At 41.2% G+C, this 20,060-nt stretch overlaps 1 protein-coding gene across 1 annotated transcript; it reads left to right on the top strand.

The window, feature by feature from the left end:
• Positions 1-1,652: 1,652 nt before the first annotated feature.
• LOC115390967 (neuronal acetylcholine receptor subunit beta-2-like) lies at positions 1,653-10,503 on the top strand. Its single transcript, XM_030095033.1, has 7 exons — positions 1,653-1,790; positions 4,122-4,166; positions 4,261-4,370; positions 6,719-7,245; positions 8,442-8,932; positions 9,912-10,057; positions 10,440-10,503. Exons 2-7 carry the CDS (start codon positions 4,140-4,142, stop codon positions 10,453-10,455), a joined length of 1,317 nt encoding a protein of 438 aa, XP_029950893.1. The 5' UTR covers positions 1,653-1,790; positions 4,122-4,139; the 3' UTR covers positions 10,456-10,503.
• The last annotated feature ends 9,557 nt before the right edge of the window (positions 10,504-20,060 follow it).

A 20,060-nucleotide genomic window follows, 5' to 3' on the forward strand; every position in this document is an offset into this window, starting at 1 on the left:
CAGGATTTTACAAGTTCAAGCCATTCAAGATGAAATCAGACTGTATGTGGCCCCTGAACTAAATTGTGTTTATCACTCCTGATTTAAGGAAAACATTCCTCTCTATGCAATTGACACTGGTTAACCTCAATAATTACCATGCTGAAGACATGCTGTAGTTAAACATCACCCCTGAATGACACCAACTCCTCTTCAGATGAATTCTGAATGTGATTTGTTATTTTTATCTTCCTCGTACACAGACAGATTCCTCAGGTTTCTTTGTGACCATTAAAATAAACCCACGAATGACGGTTTTTCATTTCTAATAGAGGCACTTGCGTTTCCTCAACAGAAGACGCTCAGCCTGACGTGAAACCCCGGAACAGCAGGGAGCTGCTGATAAAAGCACATCTGTGCTCGTTCAGGCTCGTCCACATGTAATCTGAAAAAAACAGATGATTCTCACGGTGCAGAAAGGGAAGTGGTCCAAGTATTAAACATTAGCTGTTGTCAGTCAGCTTGACAGCCGAGACACAAAGTAGGCATTGAAATCCAAGAGAGTGGGGTCAGAAGCATTTTTCCTCTAACTTATTCATGCCATCACTTTTTTACATAACCAATAATTTCGGGGTGAGAAGACACGGCGCTCCAGGGATCATCACAGAGGGAAGGATGCATGAATGACTTGTTTCTTCTCTTTCTCTAAAACCCTGCAGTGGAGCGTCAGATTGCAAGACACACACCCAAACTTTCACTGAGGATGTGTGATACAGCCCGAACACCCTTTGGTAAACTAACTTGTTTATACACACACACACACGCCGGATGTGTGTGTTGTAGTATTAAGAATAAAAAGAAGACGTCTCGCTCTTTGTTCCAGAGTTAGTGGTTCGCTGCAGGACAAACACATGGCATTTATACACAACATTAGTGCCTGGCTGACTGATTGTGTTCTTTTTAAGGGAGTGTGCAGAAGTTAAGTGCCAAGAAGTCTGTAAAAATTAGTCTTTGTTGGTTTTTGATTTATTTTTGTTGTGAAAACAAACTATTAGCAGATAATGAGGACAAAGATTTAAGTTCTTTACATATTGTCATGATCAACTAAATAAAATAAGAAGAAAAGAAAGGTAACAACATACATAGGATGGTTGGAATAAAAATTAATGTTGTAATATAATCACATTATAATGATCAAATGAGCTGCTGCATAATGCAGCCTCGTAACAACTCGTAGCTACAGTCATTTTCAGTAGTAACTGTCTGGCTTTGTGAAAATGTAGACATTTCCATCATTCTGCACCACAACAAACACTTTACAGCCTATATTCAAAAGTTGTTATGACACTTATTTATCAATTCTGTCCACCAGAGATGAAATTGAAGAGAAAATAGTTGGAATCAAAGGAAAAAAGACTGAAAACCACAGTTTTAGATTTAGATAAGGCAGGTGGGAACAAGTCAGAGAAGTTTACTCTTCTTTCTGTTCCTTATCATTCAGGAATTTGTCTGTTCAATTAATTATCTGTATATATATATGTTTTTATTATGTTTTGGTATTTCAAATAGATCTGTTAGACCACCTCATTAACCAGAGGATTCGTATGCCACACATCGATGGAACACAGTCATAAAGGTTTTTCCGCCGTCTATGTTTCCCTGCAGGCAGCAGGGCAGAGAATGCAGAGGAGCGGCTGGTGAACTACCTGTTGGGTCCGGAGCGCTACAACAAACTGATCAGACCAGCTGTCAACAAGAGCCAACAGGTCACCATCTCCATACAGGTCTCTCTCTCCCAGCTCATCAGCGTGGTGAGTACAAACCTCCTTCATCCAGTGAGTCCACGAGGAACTGTAGTTCCATATAGAAAGCCCCCATGGTCATGCTTCCTCTTCATAATCCATCCATCTATCTGCTGTTGTGTTTTATTTGATCAGTGTTGCAGGATGCTGGAGTCCATCCCAGTGTGCAATGCTCTAAATGTGGTGTTCATCACCGACAGGTTGTCAGTTCCTCACAGAACAAACACACAAATGCTCACGTCTGCAGACAATTTGGAATCAACATTTTACCCTCACATGTATGTTTTCGGGCTGTGGCATGAAACCAGAGTGTGTGGGGAAAATCCATGGATCGGATTCCTTATTCGATGTATTTTTGATATCTAGAGAAAAGTGCTGTAATATTAAAGAACTTTAAACTCTCATTCACACTCTTACACATGTTTTTAAAAATTTACCAGCCATAAAAAACTAAACAAATCCAGTCTAAAATAGTATGGAAAATTCAGAAAAAATTAAATGTAGACAAATGAAAGCCCAATAAACAAAAAGCTGCTATATTATTTCTATTGCTAAGCTGTTTTTTTCAAAATATTTATTGTGTTCTATCATCACTTTTGAAACATGCATATCTATGTATAAATTCATTAATAATAAATAAGACACTTTTCCTGTTGTCTTCGGCCATTCACTCTGACCCAACAAGGAACCCAAATGTCTTGTAGCTGACACTGTCGTAGCTTTGCATATCAGCTCTCTCTCAAATTTCTGTCCAAACTCTTTGGAATTCTCAAATTCTCTGGACAAACTGAAAAGAAAAAGGCTCCTTTTTTGGCCATTGAGCGAAATTGTTTAATTGTCTGCTGATAAAATAGTATCCCTCCGATTCTGAGCTGGCATGCGGTTTCGGTGACTAGCTTTGGCTGTGGAGAAGCATTACCCCGTCTCTCATGGCCACCGCAGGTTCTCCCGACACTCGTTGAAGGGAAGACTTTTCAGATGGCAGTAAATCTCTTGCCCTGGACCTTCAACATGCCTCTGTTTGGAAGAAATGTGACTAAATGCTCTGCTGGTTACAATAAAAAGGATGAATGGGTGCAACGTTTCTGTGATTTATGAGTGAAGACGATTGTACAGCCACTGTAAGGTAACACGATACACACATAACCGATGTTACACTAAATCCATGAAGTAACACAAAACAACCCCACTGAAGGCAGCGCAAGGCTTTGCTTGGTCTTCAGGCATTGTTTTTTCATAAAGTGTCAGATGTTACAGGTCTGATAACTCCAGTGTGACGTGAATGATAAGAACATGGCATAAAAATAACTCCGACTCCACATGAAGGGGCTTTTTTTTTTTTCCTCTCCTGCTTTTGCTCACATTTTCATCATTTCACGGTGATCTCACCACTCAACACACATTTTCCACTGCAAAGATTTTGTCTTTTCAAACAGAAAACAAACACAAAGGGTGATACTAATGACACACGTGATGGCTCAGGTCTGTTTGTGATTCCAAAAAAAGGCACGGAAAGCTGACATTGTAGAACTGTGAGTGAGAGGCAGTGCCACTCAGTCTCCATCTGAGCTTTTTCTATTGTGGCATTTCAAAACACTGTCCTTACAAAAGGTTTTTTTTTTTTCTTTTTTTCTGACTGTCATGGGGTTTAAATAGCTGGCGAGCTTGTCAGTGAACGTACAGATCTACAGATTGTCTTAATCCACTCCCACGCCACAACCACAGCCTTCCACAACCCTACACAAGAACGTATAGGTGACAGGTGTGACCGAAAAATGCTGAATGTAGCTTCTATACACCCATACATGCTCAACTCGTCGTCCATATTCGGCACTTATGACTGCCATCATTTTATATCTGGAGCATGACTGAACTTGAGCCAAAACTGGATCATTCCCGAATACAGGCGAATGTTAGCTCACCTTGCTAAAGAGTCACTGTATGAATAATTGAATTGTGGAGTTAGTGGAGGACATGGTCCCTCTCTTTTCCTGAAAGCCTTGCACCCGCCCAGCATCAGTCCCTCAGCTACCAGGAAGCGATGGGACGAGTGTGTCCACTGAATATCTGGATGGCAATAATCCTCCGCCTTCCAGCCTCAGAGAAAGAACGTAAACAACTTTATTGCTGTAATGTCAAAGTAACTGTAAGCTCCTTTGTGACATTTATAAAGCAATTGGAAAGTGTGTTTGTTCGACTCAAAACGCTCATGTTTTTCCATTTGGCACCTGAAGGTATGCTTTGATATTTGGGTTTGACCTTCAGTGTGTTTTGTTACTGCCAGCAGAAAACATAAAGTGAAATGACAAAGCGTAAAAGTCGATTGTTGCTTTCTTGCAGAATGAGCGGGAGCAGATAATGACGACCAATCTGTGGCTGTTTCAGGTACAGGCCCGTACTGTTTCGACTGTTTGCTGCACAGTTATCAAGATGCACGGTTTGCTGGTCAGAAACGAGGCTTCTGGTTCTCTCCCTGCAGGAGTGGAACGACTACAGGCTGAGATGGGACCCAGAAAAATACGAAGGCATCAAGAAACTACGAATCCCGTCGAAACACATCTGGCTTCCTGACATCGTGCTCTACAACAAGTGAGTGTGTGCATGTCAACCCACTCAAGATTTGGTGTGGGGCCCCTAGTTTTGAAAATGGCTGTCACTACCAGAGGGTCAGTTTAATACTGAGCCCATCTGCCACAACGATTCAGGAAAGGGTTGGCACTTCCAATCAATTTAGTAGAAATGCTCCTCTCTGCAGAGGCCGTCAGGCTTTGGACCTGTCGGCGGCTGAGGTTACTGAGACGGCAACCTGTTGTTCCGCACTAAAAGAGTTTATGTTTCCAGCGATTACTTTGCAAGGTCAAAACTAACAGCTAATCTAAAAAAAAAGCCTTTTCTTTGCAGTAGTTTTCTAATGTTTTCATTTTCCCAAATCAGAGCTTGTCTAATTGTTACACTGCCATTACATGGGAGAGGTTAAAGCTCTCTATAATTAAGGCTGTGATTAAGTGATTAAGTGATTGAGGCACTTGTGGAGAGAGGATTGAAGGAAGTAGAAATAAAAAGACAGAGGTTTACAGTCCAGTTCTTGCTGGTATTTATTTGCTTTTTTCTTTTTACGCCTCAGTGTTGAAGGTAGAAAGCAGCTGCAAAGTGAGAAGATGTTTCTAGCATTCAACCAAATTGTTGACAAATCTTCAGTGACTTCTACAGAAGTGCATTGTGCTTGGCTGAATGCATTGATGCATGTTGTTCTCACCAGCTAAGAGCTAACGTTTCAGAGCTTCTCAAGCTGGCCTCGTCCTCTTGGATGCTGGATTCTTTATTCCCTTTCTATTCTGGTGACTGAGGAGCACTTTGTGATGTTTTCCTTCTCAGAAGTGCTGCATAAATTCACTTTCATTGATTCATTAGCGCTTCCGATTTACGCTTTGATTTTCCTGCTGTGACATGTTGCAATATCTCCAAATAAAAATGATTAATAAAAAAAAAATCAAATATGTGGTGAACTGAACTGGTCAAACAACTAAGATTCATTATTTTGGGTTGAAAGAAAGACAGTATGCTCATACAAAACACGCTTCTGCTTCAGTTGTTTGTTTTTTTCTTAATGATTTCTTTAATATTTGAAACCAGTTTGAGAAAGAGAAGAATGGAAATAAGCTGTTGGGAAGTGGAAAGAGAAGCATTCATAAAAATGGACTGGATAAATCATTTCCTTTTAAAAGCTCTACTACGGCTGATATTCTTCTAAACTGGACCAAACAGTGCGAACATTTCCTCAAAGAGGCTGTGACATACTGCAGGAATGCAATACGCGAGGACAGTTAACATCATGGATGTCAAGCTCAAACACAACGCCAGGATTTATTTAGTTCATGTGCAAAGGAGCACATTTGCACTTTTTAGAAAATTCTTATTTTCTTAGTAGAAAGTGCAATAAAAATTCTGTTTGTCTCAGTATTTCTTTTCAGACAGACTTGGGCTTTTCAGTTCAGAAGCAGGTGGAACACTCATGTCTCTGAAGTGTGTAACTGCAACTCAATCAAGCGGTTTGGATTTGATGCAACCTCTCTTGGACAGCTGTATCTTGCAGCGAGTGGCTGATCTGTTCTGAGTCAGCGTTGCCAACTGCTCACAAATGAAAGTAGCTCTTAGCTGTCCTGAAATTTGATATCCAGAAGTCTTAATGTCAGCAGGAAAAGATGAAAAATAATTGCTCGCTCGATCAGGGGTGCCAAACTCATTTCAGTTGAGGGACCACACACAGCCTAATTTCTTCTTGAGTGGGCCAGAACAGTAAAATGGTGCCAAAATAACCTTAAAATTTACACTCCAAAGTTTTTTTTTTCTTTTTTTTGACACTGACAATGTGGAATGAGAAAGTATATATTTTTCAAACCTGAACAGTTAGCATAAAAAATGACTTCAAGCTCAACATAAAAACCAATTTTAATGCAACAAAATATAGTGAAATCCAGCAACTGCTGCATGTTTTTCCAAACTCCCCCTGACAGCATGGCTTTGAGGTTCGTTTGGTAGCAACAAGGCTTTTATGACAGCATTACTGATATCACAGCTCAGTGCTGTTTTTATGTCTTCGACTTTGAAATTTGTCTAAAAAAAATGTTTTTCTTAACAATTTTCCCATTTGCTTGGTGCATTCATGGACCGGATAAGAGCCTCTTGTGAGCTAGTTTTGACCCACGGCCCTTGTGTTTGACACCCCTGTGCTGGAGGGTCCCGAAAACTTGATAACCACGTCTTTACTGTGCTGGTCTTACTAAAAACCCTAGTGGACAAATAAGGAATAGAAAGACAGCAGTTACATTAATGTTTGTATCTTGTAATCACATCCTGTAGGCCGGATTGGACTTTGTGTTTGACATCCTGGTTCAAATATTTTTGGTTTTTTTCTTCTCTCTTCACTGTTCTTCCAGTGCTGACGGTGTGTACGAGGTTTCCTTCTATTGCAACGCCGTGGTCTCCAACACCGGCGACATCTTCTGGCTCCCCCCGGCCATCTACAAGTCGGCCTGCGCCATCGAGGTGCAGAACTTCCCCTTCGACCAGCAGAACTGCACCCTCAAGTTCCGATCGTGGACCTACGACCACACGGAGGTCGACCTCATCCTCACCAGCGACTTCGCCAGCCGTGACGACTTCACGCCGAGTGGGGAGTGGGACATCGTGTCGCTCCCCGCGCGCAAGAACGAGGACCCCAACGACATCACCTACCTGGACATCACCTACGATTTCGTCATCAAGAGGAAGCCGCTGTTTTACACCATTAACCTGATCATCCCCTGCGTGCTGATCACGTCTTTGGCCATCCTGGTGTTCTACCTGCCGTCAGACTGCGGGGAGAAGATGACGCTCTGCATCTCCGTGCTGCTGGCGCTCACTGTGTTCCTGCTGCTGATTTCCAAGATCGTGCCGCCCACCTCTCTGGCAGTGCCGCTCATAGGTTAGTCATATTTAGGTTAATTTTAAACGTGTTCACCCCCCCAAGAAATTTTGAGTTACAGTTTGGTTTTACCATTTGTATGAGTAATTTAAACCTCGTTTCCACTGAAAACAAGATTTGTACAAACAAACTTTTATTTATTGTATTTTTCCCACAAATACAAATCCTTTTCTACACACTCACAAAGTAGACATTTTTGTGCAGATTTTCTTACGGGATGGCAAACATGACCTGACAGATGACCTAATATTGAACCCATATGCACTTGCCTACCTGTATCACTAAATGCTGGCAAAGCCTTCTCAGTGGAAACGAGGCTTTTGATCTTGATTTTGATCTTGCCCGTTTACCTGCTGACTCCTCATGTCTTTGGCTTCCAGGATGGCCTTAAAAAAACCCACACATTCATAAAGAGAACATGCAAACTCACCAAGAATGTCCCAGAGTACCTGGACCTGATGTAACACCCAATAATATAACTAGGTGGCACTAGAGAGCAGATGGGGTTAATTTTTCTATTTTCTAAAATTTTTTTGCCGGTCATAGTGTGTGTGCCAAATTTGGTGAGTTTTGAGGCTGGTTTAGGCGCTCAAGTTTGGGTTCGATCTCCGAGAAGTAAAATAATAAAACAATAGAGACCGTGCCTTTCGGGCAGGGCTGCCAAGCCCTCCGGGTTCCAAATAATAGCCTGTAATGTCATACCTGCCAATAGCATAATAACTTTGGCATTTTAAATGTAAATTACCAAAACTGTAATAGGTTATTTGGTTGTAAACAAATCTGATTATTTTATGATATTTTTTCTTGATAACATTCAAAATGGCCTTTTTTTTTTTTACATCACATTCAGTCAAATGCAGCATTAGCAAGTGCTGAAGTCACAGTAGAACTGGAAAGAAAAGCTACAGAGTCCATATTTCCATGAATTGTCCTTTGGATGAATGAAATAGACGTGTCAAGTATTCAAGAGGCGAACAATCCCAGATTATTTTATGCTAATTTGCTTTTGAGGGCGGTTTATCATCCATCCCTGACAAGGATACTGTACAGTGTGTGAGAGCTCGTAGCAACAGTGGTGCTTCACTATGATGTTTTGGTAAATGAGAGAAGAGAAGGAGATCTGCAGCCTTTTTTTAGATAATGCACAAAGAAAGAAGGAACTCTGACTTTCTTCTTTGCTTCTCTGTCTTTCACAGGTAAATACTTGATGTTCACCATGGTCCTGGTGACGTTCTCCATCGTGAGCACCGTCTGCGTCCTCAACGTGCACCACCGCTCGCCCTCCACCCACTACATGCCCGACTGGGTCAAGCGGCTCTTCTTGGTCCGCCTCCCCACCTTCCTCCTCATGCGACGCCCCGGCACCTCCAACGTCCGCGAGAAACTCCGCCGGAAGTACGCCAGCCGGAACAACCTCTGTCAGAACAACTCCCGCAGCGGCACCGACAAGAGGCAGTACTCCAACGTCAGGCTGGGCGGGCTCCAGACCGACTCCGAGTCCTTCTACGTCAACGAGGACTTGGCCCAAAAGTTCTGCTGGAGGCTGGGGGACCTCCCGGACGGGAGCGGAGGGTTCTCAGACTTCAGGAGAAATCTGACCCTTCAGAACGAGGCCGACCTGGACGAGGCAGTGGACGGAGTCCGATACATCGCTGAGCACATGAAGACAGAAGACGACGATGAAGGGGTGAGGAGGAGAGAAAAATTATAACAAACAGGGTGCAAAAAAAAACATTAATAAATCAAAGGTAAAGTACTCAAGGTAAAGTAAAACTGCTGATTATCATGAAAAAGGAGGATCAGACATATCGTGATAGTCTGAATCTGTCTCTCATTGTCCTCCTCATGTGTGATTGCTGCTCCCTGATGTGTTTCACCTGTCTGAGTGTGTGATTGTCTTCATCTGGTGACTTTAACTGTCTTTTTTCGTGTGTCCCGAAGACGATCACACACTCAGGCAGAGGTGAAACATGTCAGGGTGGAGAGCAACAACCAGACACGAGGAGGGGAAGCCTGAATAAAAACACACAGAATGTAGAGCATATATCACCCAAAATAGAATAAAAAATAGAAAATGTGCCTGCCTCAGTGCAACATTTTGAAATAGAAGTTAAAAACTGAAATGTCCAGTATACCCCTGAAGCAAATCAAGTCTCATTATTTGATATTGTTTGTCTAAAATTCTCCACCCCTAAAAATATCAGGTATAATAAAAAAAACAGCACTCACTCCTGTATGAAGACAAACTGAACTCAACTCTAAATTTGTGGCCTGGAGCTCCTAAACCTCCACTAAGACTTAATAAATATTACAAACATCTTTTTGCAGTAGTAATTGCTGATGGCAGATCTTTGATCAAGCTTCCTCACTCCTGTTTGATACCAACCATCTGCAGCAGTTAAAAATATATCCTGCAGTGCCCCGGGTTGTCTTAAAAACCTTTCTAGCTGAGTTAATAAAACACAGCGTCTGATTACTAATACGCTCTTGGATATGAATACACTCGACCTGCTTCGACCTTGCCTCAGTGAGTTGTGATAAAATGTGTTTTTTTTCGGGCAGAGGTTCAACAATCAGTCAGTTGTGCATTAGATGGATCAGGAGCGCCGTGCAGGTCTGCTGTTTCAGCATCTTACGTAACGTGGCGTAAACCTGTTGTTCTGCAGATCATAGAGGACTGGAAGTACGTGGCCATGGTCATCGACCGGCTCTTCCTGTGGATCTTCATCTTGGTGTGTGTGGTGGGAACGCTGGGACTCTTCATGCAGCCGCTGTTTCAGAGCTACAACACTCCCACTGCTGACGAGGCGGAGTGAGTCTCTCTCTCTCTCTCACACTCACAAAGATCATATTTGGTTTCTTTGCTCTGCATTTTGTTCAAGGGAGTAATTTTTCCTAGAGATGCACCAATTTTAATTTAGCATTTGTTCTTTAAAAAGTAATATTGGTGCATCCTTACTTTTTTTTTACAGATCACTGTTCAGAGTTGTGCTTTTCTCTGAGATGATCAGAACCATATTTAACTCATTTAACTTGAGCATTGAGATATTAACCTTCACCAACAGAAGAGTTCAATTCCCTCAGCTGGGAGAAATGCAATTAAATTGTTAAAAAAAAACATGTTGACCATGCAAACGCAGCTAATTCACCTGGAGGTTCCACGTTTCACCATTATCCTTGTTTTCTTTTCGTAGGTATGGAGATTTTTAGGATTTCTGCTACACGGTAAAGGAAACAAAACAACTGCCTCTCAGCTCCAATTTTCTCCTTCTGTTTACGAACGTGGACTTAAAATGAAGACACAATCATCCTGGTGGATTAATGCATGGCCTCTGTTTGTGCCAGGCTTTGTCTTTAATCCTATCAAAGGGACTCCAAAACCAAAGGCATGACAATCCTGTTAGCTTTTTTTTCTTACTCCTATCAAGATAACGAAGATGACAGCAGTTTTTCCGGCTCAACGTTGCAGACGGAGCGTCAGATTTTTCCTTCCCCCTGTACATAAACTGATGTGAAGCAGGTAAAAAAGAGTCTTGTTTTGGACTGCTGCGCCGGTGTGGGAGCCGTTACCAGACGCAACTGAAGCGGGATGTTTGCATTCAGAAGTCCCGATAAAATCCATCATGTTCTGCAATTTTGTGGACTTAAAAATAATAATTTATCCCAATTCTTGGAAGCTAACCAGTGGAGTGAACTCTAATTCCTCTGCACTCCTTCAATCTTCTTCAATTAAGCTTTATTGAGACAAAGTGAGCACATTTTGTCCCCTCCACCTTTTCTCTTTATGAAAATGTTATTGCACCATCTCTCTCTCCTCTTTCTGCTTCAGAGTTTTGTGTTGTTTTATTTCCCCTCTCTCGAGCAGCGCTGTAACCACTGTCTCCTTTTGACAAATGCAGATTCCGCTTTAGCTCTCCGGGTCCGTGTTTCTCTCACTTGGTTGGTTTATTCCCTTCTTGTCTGTCATTTTTTTTTGTTGCATATCACTTCACAAGGTCTGTAGAGGAGGAAAACTGAAACGCTGTTCGAAAACTTGTATTCAAAGAGAAAGAATAGTGGCATAAAGTATGTGAAGATAGAAATATTGATGAAGTCAAACAGAGTGCGCAGTCTACAGCTGTACACGTGGATATGGATCCACATTTCTGTTGAGCTTTTGAAAAGAATGAAAAAAAAAAAAAATCTGCTCAATGTTCTCAGCCCAGCAGCTGATTTCCATCCATCACCTTTGCGACGGCCTTAAACTGTTTATTGAAAGATTATTGAAGACAAAGCTGTAGCAGCACCTCGTTGTGTACTAATATTGATTTCACACAAATTGTATCTGAACCTGAATAAAACTCTGTGAACTTTCTGTGTGGGTATCTCAGTTGTTTCTTCACATTTCATTGTGATGTATCTTTTTTCTGATGTTTTGTGCTCTTTCGTGCAGATGGATTGATTCCAACGTCTCAATGTGGTAAAACCGAAGATGCTTAAGTTTTCTGTACTATTGAAATGATTCACAATTAAATTCTAGAAATACAGTCCAGTTGAGCTGACCTCTCAGCCAAACTTCTCTTGAAGATGGTTTCCCATTGGATGATGTACCAGACATTTGTCATCAAACTGCATCTTGTGAAAGAGTGGGAAACAGACTGTGGGCTTAGCTCTTCATTTCATGCACTTCATTAAACTAGTGCGGCAAGTTCAACTGAACACAGCAGTCGGACGTGATGCTCATGAAACCAGCACAGCTTTTTAATAAATAGAATAAACTGTAAATTTGATCAAAGTTTGACTGAATGGGTGAAACTTGCTGCTGTGCTTTGGATCGTTTTACTTCACTTTGACCTGTTTGAGGGTGGTCAACGAAACTCCGCGTCCCTGACACAACGGCCACAGTGGCATGATGGGAAAAGTGTGGCTAACCGTGCGCTTCGTATCAGTTCTTATTGGGAGTGTTGGCAGGCAGCTCTTCCTGCTTTGTAATAATGCAGCGAGAGGAGCTTTTATCAGCAGGTCGCAGCCTCAGTCACCAAAATGTTACATCCATTCATCCAACAATCCATCTTCCTACCTGTGTGCTGCAGCATTGGGTCATGGAGTCAGTGTGGGCAGGAGAGAAGCAGGCGCATCCTTGATCCCTGCAACTTTCTCCATCATATCCTCAGAGGCAACAGAAAGATGTGTTTTCTCCTTCTGGCCTCGGGCTGAACGACCATCTCAGATGTTTTACCAACATGTGTAAATTTCATGATCATCCATTCACAGACAGGATTGACAATGTGTCACAAATATGTAAAATGTACAGAACAACTGAAGAACAGACAATGAAAGTTGAAGTGACAGAAAAAAGAAAACATTAACTCATTGCACATTTTTAACAATTTCATTGAACCCAGTCTTCATCACATTACAGTACAGTGTCTCCATAAGAGAACCTTTTGTTACTGCAGTCCATCATGACCTGCTGTTAAGAGTTTTCCCTCGTTTTTGTGTTAATTTAGGCCCCATTTACAGAAATACCGCTACCTTTTCAAATGAAAATGCAAAACTTTCATTGTGTTTTTGGTGTCTGTTTACACGGCAGTGGTGCTCAGAGCTACTAAAAAGACAACTTTTTGAATACCTTTTATATTTTCAAAACATTTTGGGGTAAATACAACTTTGTAATAACACTCAGGGTCCGTCTTTGCCTACTAAACAACATTATAGGAGAAAAATGTATTTATTTATTTATTTATTTTTCATTTCAGAGGAATTTCGTGTTTACACTGAAATGGAAGAAATGTTGAAACTAAGTAGCTAGCATGTTGGGCCATGAGCTGGTGCTGTTGGTTATTTTTGTAATGAAACCACACACACACACACACACACACACACACACACTCACATGCTGCAGGGAACAATACACATGGACAGTAGGAGAACTCAGACATTCGTATGGACGAACGACCAGGTTGGATTGTTATTACTGTGACTGTCAAATCTTAAAGTACCAAGTCCAGGAGAATCTGGACTGGGAGTCATGAAACTCTGAAGGAAAATATTGTTAATGTCCATCAACTGAGCATGTGAAGGTGCACAAATGGAGATGGAGAAATCCCAACTCAGGACATGTGAAAATAAAACTGACTTGTGCTGTCTGGATGTCAAACGAAGTGGACACAGACCACATCTGCATGCAGTGTGAATGTTCCCTCTGTCTGAGTCCAGCCTTTTTTAAAGGATGAGATTGGTACGCAGCCTTGGCTCAGCTGGTAAAACGGTTTGTCTTCCTAACACATGATTCATGGAGTACCTTGCATGGCTGCCGTTATTATCATTGTGTGAAGGGGTGAATTTGACTAAAGCACATTGAGACTGCTGGAACCGTGAAAATGCACTAAATAAACAAAGTCGATTCACTATTACTCTGGACTAAATAGCGCCTTGGCGAGCTTCAGTGAACAGCTGCAAATATCTACAGTCAATCACAGTGTTGCATATTTTAGATTCCTCTCTTTTTGTTCTCCCAAACTCTAGAAAGCTCTTTGCTATCAGGTGTGTCGGAATCAGAAACATGCAGCATGACATTCCTCCAAAATCTCACTGAACAGTACTGCTGCTCAGAAAACACAAACATCCATTCTCATCACTGTGTGCAGCTAAGAGAAGTCTCAAGCATCAGTTGGAAAAGGAGTAAAATCAGGCTTTAAATATTGTTGTTTTGTGTGAAAATGGATTTTACATTTTTCAAGAATGTTGAATTGATTGAAAAAAGTCTCACGCTGACCCACACTTCACTGCACCAAGAGCTGCTCGCCAACCAGCAATTACCGAAGAAGAGGAGGGAGCAGATGTTTCCCTGTCAGTCCTTCTGTTGTGTTTCCCACCATGGTTTACCGCTTTTTGGTTACTTCTCTGATTATTGTAGAATCTGTTTCCACAAACTGGTAAGTTGGGAAAAAAAAAACTTTTTGTTGAATCTGGATCCGTTCTCTTCAAACTCTGACTGACTGATTGTTTCAGTAACTCTGGAAAATCAGCAGACTGACTTCAAGTGAAAACACAGAACTTTTCATTGTATTTTCACAAAGTTTCCACATATTATCCTGAATTTTCTTCTTTCAGGTTATTTGAATCTGCCGTTGTGAACACTGGATCTGAGTTCTGACTGTAGCGTTAGAAGACATTTATTGATCACAGGGGGGCAGACAGGGTCGACCAGAAGTGAACTGAATATTTTTAGACCCTATACAGTGACACTACTGTGTCATTCACACTCATTTTATCTGGATTAACTTTTCCAAAATTGGCTTTCATCATATTTTGATCAAATAGCATCAGATGACTCAGACCTGTAAAGATAAAATGTGGTTTTGGTTTCAGTATTTGTTTGATGTTTTATTTACTTTGAGTAAGCACACAGATTTATAAACACATGCACACAAACTGCAACCCTTCAGATATCTGGAGATTGAATATTTCCATCATGCATTAAATAATATGAACCTGAATAAAAATCAAAAAGCATTACATGCAGCAAAAGGATGGTCCACCATTTCTAGAATTAGAATGAAATCCCTGAACAGAAAAAAATGAAAATGCCATTCTACAAGCATTGGCTGTATTTTTGGAAAGGGACAGTCATACTAATTGCATCTGCTCAAGCTCAGTTTTTCTTCTTTTAATTTAACGGGTCTGCAACCTTTTCAACATCAAGTACCAGTTTGATAATCATTTGTCATTAAGTGTTCTGTAATCGCCAGAAGGACAAAACAAAATTAAGCTAGTGTGATACATAATTTAAAAAAAAATAATTGGTACTTGCATGTACTTGCAATTTATTGCAGGAAATTAAAAACACTTGAAGAGATTGTTTTCACATCCATTTACACAACACTGTTTTCAAGTGAAAACGTAAAAGTAAAAATTTGAGGTTCTATTTATACGACGGCTAAAACAGCTTTTCCAGCTCATCCGTGAAAACACAGAAAATGCATGTTTCCTAAAACACTGCTACTGCGGACCCCGGCTGTAAATAGTTGTTCTGCACAGGCTCAGTAGGTAAACAATAAGAACAATGTTTTCCTTCAGAGAGGGTTGGGGGTTAGAGTTGGAGTAACCCTCCCCAAACCTAGAGTTGACAGTAACTGTAAAAACAATCCAACTTGGTGGGCTGTCCATGTGAATGTCTGTGTCCTCCCATTGTTAATGTTCATAGCATATTGTAATCTAATTTGATGGGTGTCTGGTTTCAGTACAAAAGCAAACACCACCTACTAGTGGCCAAACATGAAAATTACATTGTTTTCAGTGTTCTTACAGTTTTCGATGCATTTTCATCTTAAACGTCTTGCAATTGGGGCCTTAGTTTGTGACACACCGGCCAAATTATAAGATCTTGATTCTAATCAAAAAACATAAAGAGATGTGAAAGGCAGCTTCCACATGAATTAATAAATCTGCCTGGGTTTTGTCGATGAATGGAAAAAGGGTTAAATTCACTTGCACATCTTTTAAATAGACATTGTGAACGCTCTGCAGCTCCTTCTTGCCCATTTGCTTGACAGCACATTTGCTTTTGTTCTTCTTCTGGCCTTTGTGTGTGTGTGTGTGTGTGTGTGTGTGTGTGTGTGTGTGTGTGTGTGTGTGTGTGTGCATGTGTGAGTGCGTGCGTGCGTGTGTTTCTTAGAACATGTGCTCAAATTTGTGAACTCCATCTGCCAAACTAAAAAGGTAATACAGGGTGAAAATAACACTGCAGTCGAACCGACCGAGCGCACAACTTCTTTTAATGTACTGTGGCATGAATGAACACACACACACACACACACACACACACACACACACACACACACACACACACACACACACACACACACACACACACACACACACACACAGAATGATAAGATTTAGCTGGACCAAATCCTTTATCTCAGCAAAAGTGAAAGCAGTGATTTCTTAAAGTCAGCGCGTCAGCAAAAACACCACGAGCATCTCCTGTTCTGGACAGTTATCGACGAAACACATATTTACTGTGGCCTGTCTGCTATGGGTGTGTGCATGAGAAAGTGGACATGGATTTAATAGTATTACAGGGACACCTCATGCTCACATTGTGGCCACAGAAAGCAAAAAACAAAACAAAACAAAACAAAGAAATGTCATTTTTAGGTGAAGACTTGTATTATTAGGTTTGCTGTAACCACAACTGCATAAATGTGAATCAAGACAATGTCACCAAAGCATACTGTAAACATGTTTGAGTGTTTTCAAAAATGTCTTACCTACATTGAGGGGATGTTCGTACAATAAGTAGGTTATGATGAGGTGATGCTTAGTTTTGGTGGAAAATTAGCTGAATAGTTAATTATGCTGAGTTTAAAGTGAGCCTGCAGACAAATGAATAAATTGTAGATGAAGTACATCATGGGTACAAAATGAAGTGCCCAGAAGGAGAAATATCATCAAACTTGTTAGACAGTTCAACTTCTCAAGTGAAAACAGATCGTTCCTGCATTTGACAGCATTTTGAAGACGTGCCATTTACACGGAAATGCTATTAACGATGACTTTAGCATGTTGGACCATGCGATGTTTGTTTTTGGAATGAACCCGCACACGCGTGCAGAGGCTAAACTTTAACATTTAAGTCTTTCTGGTGCTTTATTTGACTTTCACAGGATTTGTTTAACCGCCAACCTTACTTATAAGACGACCTGCTCTACCAACTGAGCTACTGTCGCCCCGACATATTGGAGGATTCTCCACCGATTTCGTACAACATGGCTGGTTTCCCATTTTTGGAGCACTGCGCATGCGCGGCTCCCTCCCCATGAGGACTGTGGGGAGCGCGCACGTCAGCCGCATGTCAGTTTGTTTACATCCGCGGAGCTGGAGCATCGTCTTTCCGCATAGGATTAAAACACATTTGTAATCATGTCGGACTCTTCTTCCAATCATACATAAGAATACGATCCGTAAAGTAGTGTCTTACGTGTTTATGCAACAGAAACACATTTGAATGGGATAATCAGCATGTTACCTGTCCAGCAGAAACTTCCCCACGTCGTGATCAGCCCTAAATCCCGTTTGTGCTTTGAATGTCCGCCGCCTCATAAAGGAATCTCCGAGTAAAACACGCGTTTTGCCCTTCTTTTCTATGGCCTTTCTTCTATCCTCTGATATCTCCAACAATGTTCTTTTTTTGTGGCTGGCCATCTTCGGAGGTGTGCGCGGGAGGAACAAGCCATTTCTGCAGCTTCTGCTTCTGCATGTTGCTCCCGCTGCATGTCACTTCCTAAATAATGCTCTGCGCATGTGCGGCTCGAAACAAGAGCACGTACAGAGGCGGCGACTCGACATGAGATACCTCATCACACAAACGCGTTCCCACATTGATTGGCATTATGACTGCCCAATTACGAGTTGGAACCATACAGTTCTGATTGGTTCTAAGGATCCTCCAGTATACCTTTAAAGTGGAGGTAAGGCTCTTTTGAGATCCTGGAAATGAATAGTAATCAACAGTAATTACACAAACTGAAGAGATATTTCAGTTAAGCAGGACTGAGGGTAGATTAGTTCAAAAGTGTTTCTTTAACTTTGAGATTGGAGCTTATCTATGAAAAATATATGTAAACCCATGTACGGGCCCTTTAAGTGATGGGAAAACACAAACGTGTTGTTTTACTCACGTTTAAAGGGGCTGTATCGTGCTTGTTTAGCTAGTCCAAACCCTAGAAATGGCATTAACATGATAATAGTTTATTTTTGGCACTAAGGAAAAGTCATTTTGCGTGAAATTAAAGATTTTCTGGGGCTAATTCTGAAACCCGGAAGAGAAAACGCTCTGTTTCACTGAAATCCCGCCTCTCCCCCTGTGGACTTTGACTGACAGCGTGCTTCAGCCAATCAGCGCTTCAAAACAAATACGCTGGCTAGCTTTAGCTCTTTAGCTCTAGCTTCTCTACACGCAACGAAACGCGAAAACGTCTTTTCCTGTTAGAAACTCACCAAGTGCAGACCCTTCAGACTCTTGCTCTTGCTTGACTGTTGCTTTCAGACGATGGTTAAAGTTTATCTCCGTAATCGGAGATACAAAAAGCAGCAACGCTGATTTCCGAGGGCCTGCGGGAGGGGGGCTCAGGGGAGCCATCTTCTCCGTGTGACGTGAACGTGGGAAACAGAGCGTTTTCACGGGTGCAGGAGGGGCTGCCTCTCTGAGCAGCAGAAACACGAGGAAAGCTCAAACATGCAGACACAGAGGGGAAAAAAAACGCTTTGGGGGTGTTTTTGGTGAGTACATAACTATATAACAAGGTTAAAACATACAAAAAGTGAATTTTGCATGATACAGCCCATTTAAAGGGGCTGTATCAGTCTTTGCGTGTAGAGAAGCTAGAGCTTCTATTACCATGTTAATGCCATTTCTAGGGTTTGGACTAGCTAAAAAAGCATGATACAGCCCCTTAAAGGATTTTGAAACTCAGAGAACATAATAGTTTGAGTACAATCTATCTTGTGGGAGTCAAACTGCAGAACCCCAAAAATATTATATTGTTAAATCTGTAAATATGTTGATTCACGATTTAGATCATTGTCATCTTTAGTGGGCCAGACTGATAAAATAGTCTCAAAATAACCTTTAAATTTAAACTTTAAAGGTTTTTCTGTCTTGTGGTGCAGAATATACATGATGAAGATGTCTATATTTTCATAAAACCAAACAATTACTTTTGAAAATCACCACAAATTTACCATAAAGCCAATTTCAATTCTGCAAAATGCAGTAAAACGTTTCAAAAAAATCTTTTTCTTTTGAATATTCATAATTAGTTTGGTGGTTTGGCCATATTGGAGCCTCTTGCAGGACAGTTTTGGCCCACATGCCTTATGTTTGACACCTCTGGTTTGGATCATCGATAAGACTAGGTTCAAGGCTCTTTGTGATGGTGGTTAGGGTAAAAGGCTAACAGGAATATAGTGGGTGGGCACCACAAAGGTACAAACGTGTGTGTATTGCGTGTGTACTTCTGTGTGTTTCCATATCGATATAAGGTCAACTGGAGCATGAAGGTAACAGATGTGTGTTGGTGTGTCTGGGGGAAAGACGGACTGGGACAGAACAGACCAGCTGTCATGCTGCGGCGCAGGGTTGTGTAATATATGTCTGTTCCCTCCAACTTAGCGACGACAAGATAAATCGGTCACCAAAAAAGGCTGCAACAGCAAACATGCTTTGAAATACCGTCACCGTCATGCGAAGTGTAGATCCTAGTCCTGAAATCCAACAAGGGAAAGTTCAACCAAACCATTGTTTCGAAAGGAGTTTGTGGCTGATCTCAATTTTTTTCCAGTTTGTGGTCTAATTTCTGGCGATGTTTACCTTTGGGCCTTGCTTGTGCTGCACCAGCCATCCCTTCAAACTCTGTTTCAAACATATTGACTTTAAACTCGATATTTAAAAGTGCAGTTTTTTGCAAAAAACAATTTTTTGTATTTGTATTCTGAAAGCAGGAAAAACAAAAAACTTGCAACCCCCATAAAGAAAAACACCGTAGCTCATAATGGAAGCAATGACTGTCTGGCCGGTTTGAACGGCTTCTCTTTTTATGTTGAAATAACCCGATCTCTTCATCATGAATTATTCTGGTTTGGTGAATGCGAATTCTTCCAACTTCTTCAGCTTTATAGAGATGTTACTTTTGTCTTATTTTCTCTACAAACAGTAGGACTCACATGAAATATTGATTTGGTTTTGTTCTTTTTGCATTTTTTATGAATTTAAAGAAATGAAAACTGAAATAAAACATTCAGCAGCCCCCTGGCCTCCCTCCCCCCAG

Source organism: Salarias fasciatus, chromosome 6, assembly GCF_902148845.1.
Source record: "Salarias fasciatus chromosome 6, fSalaFa1.1, whole genome shotgun sequence".
NCBI classification, from domain to species: Eukaryota; Metazoa; Chordata; class Actinopteri; order Blenniiformes; family Blenniidae; genus Salarias; species Salarias fasciatus.

Bases quoted from the DNA above. Each gene is read 5' to 3' on its own strand.
- LOC115390967 (XM_030095033.1), top strand. From the start codon at position 4,140: ATGACGACCAATCTGTGGCTGTTTCAG. The intron at 4,167-4,260 runs GTACAGGCCCGT...CTCTCCCTGCAG, and splicing joins CCAATCTGTGGCTGTTTCAG to GAGTGGAACGACTACAGGCT. The intron at 7,246-8,441 runs GTTAGTCATATT...TGTCTTTCACAG, and splicing joins TCTGGCAGTGCCGCTCATAG to GTAAATACTTGATGTTCACC.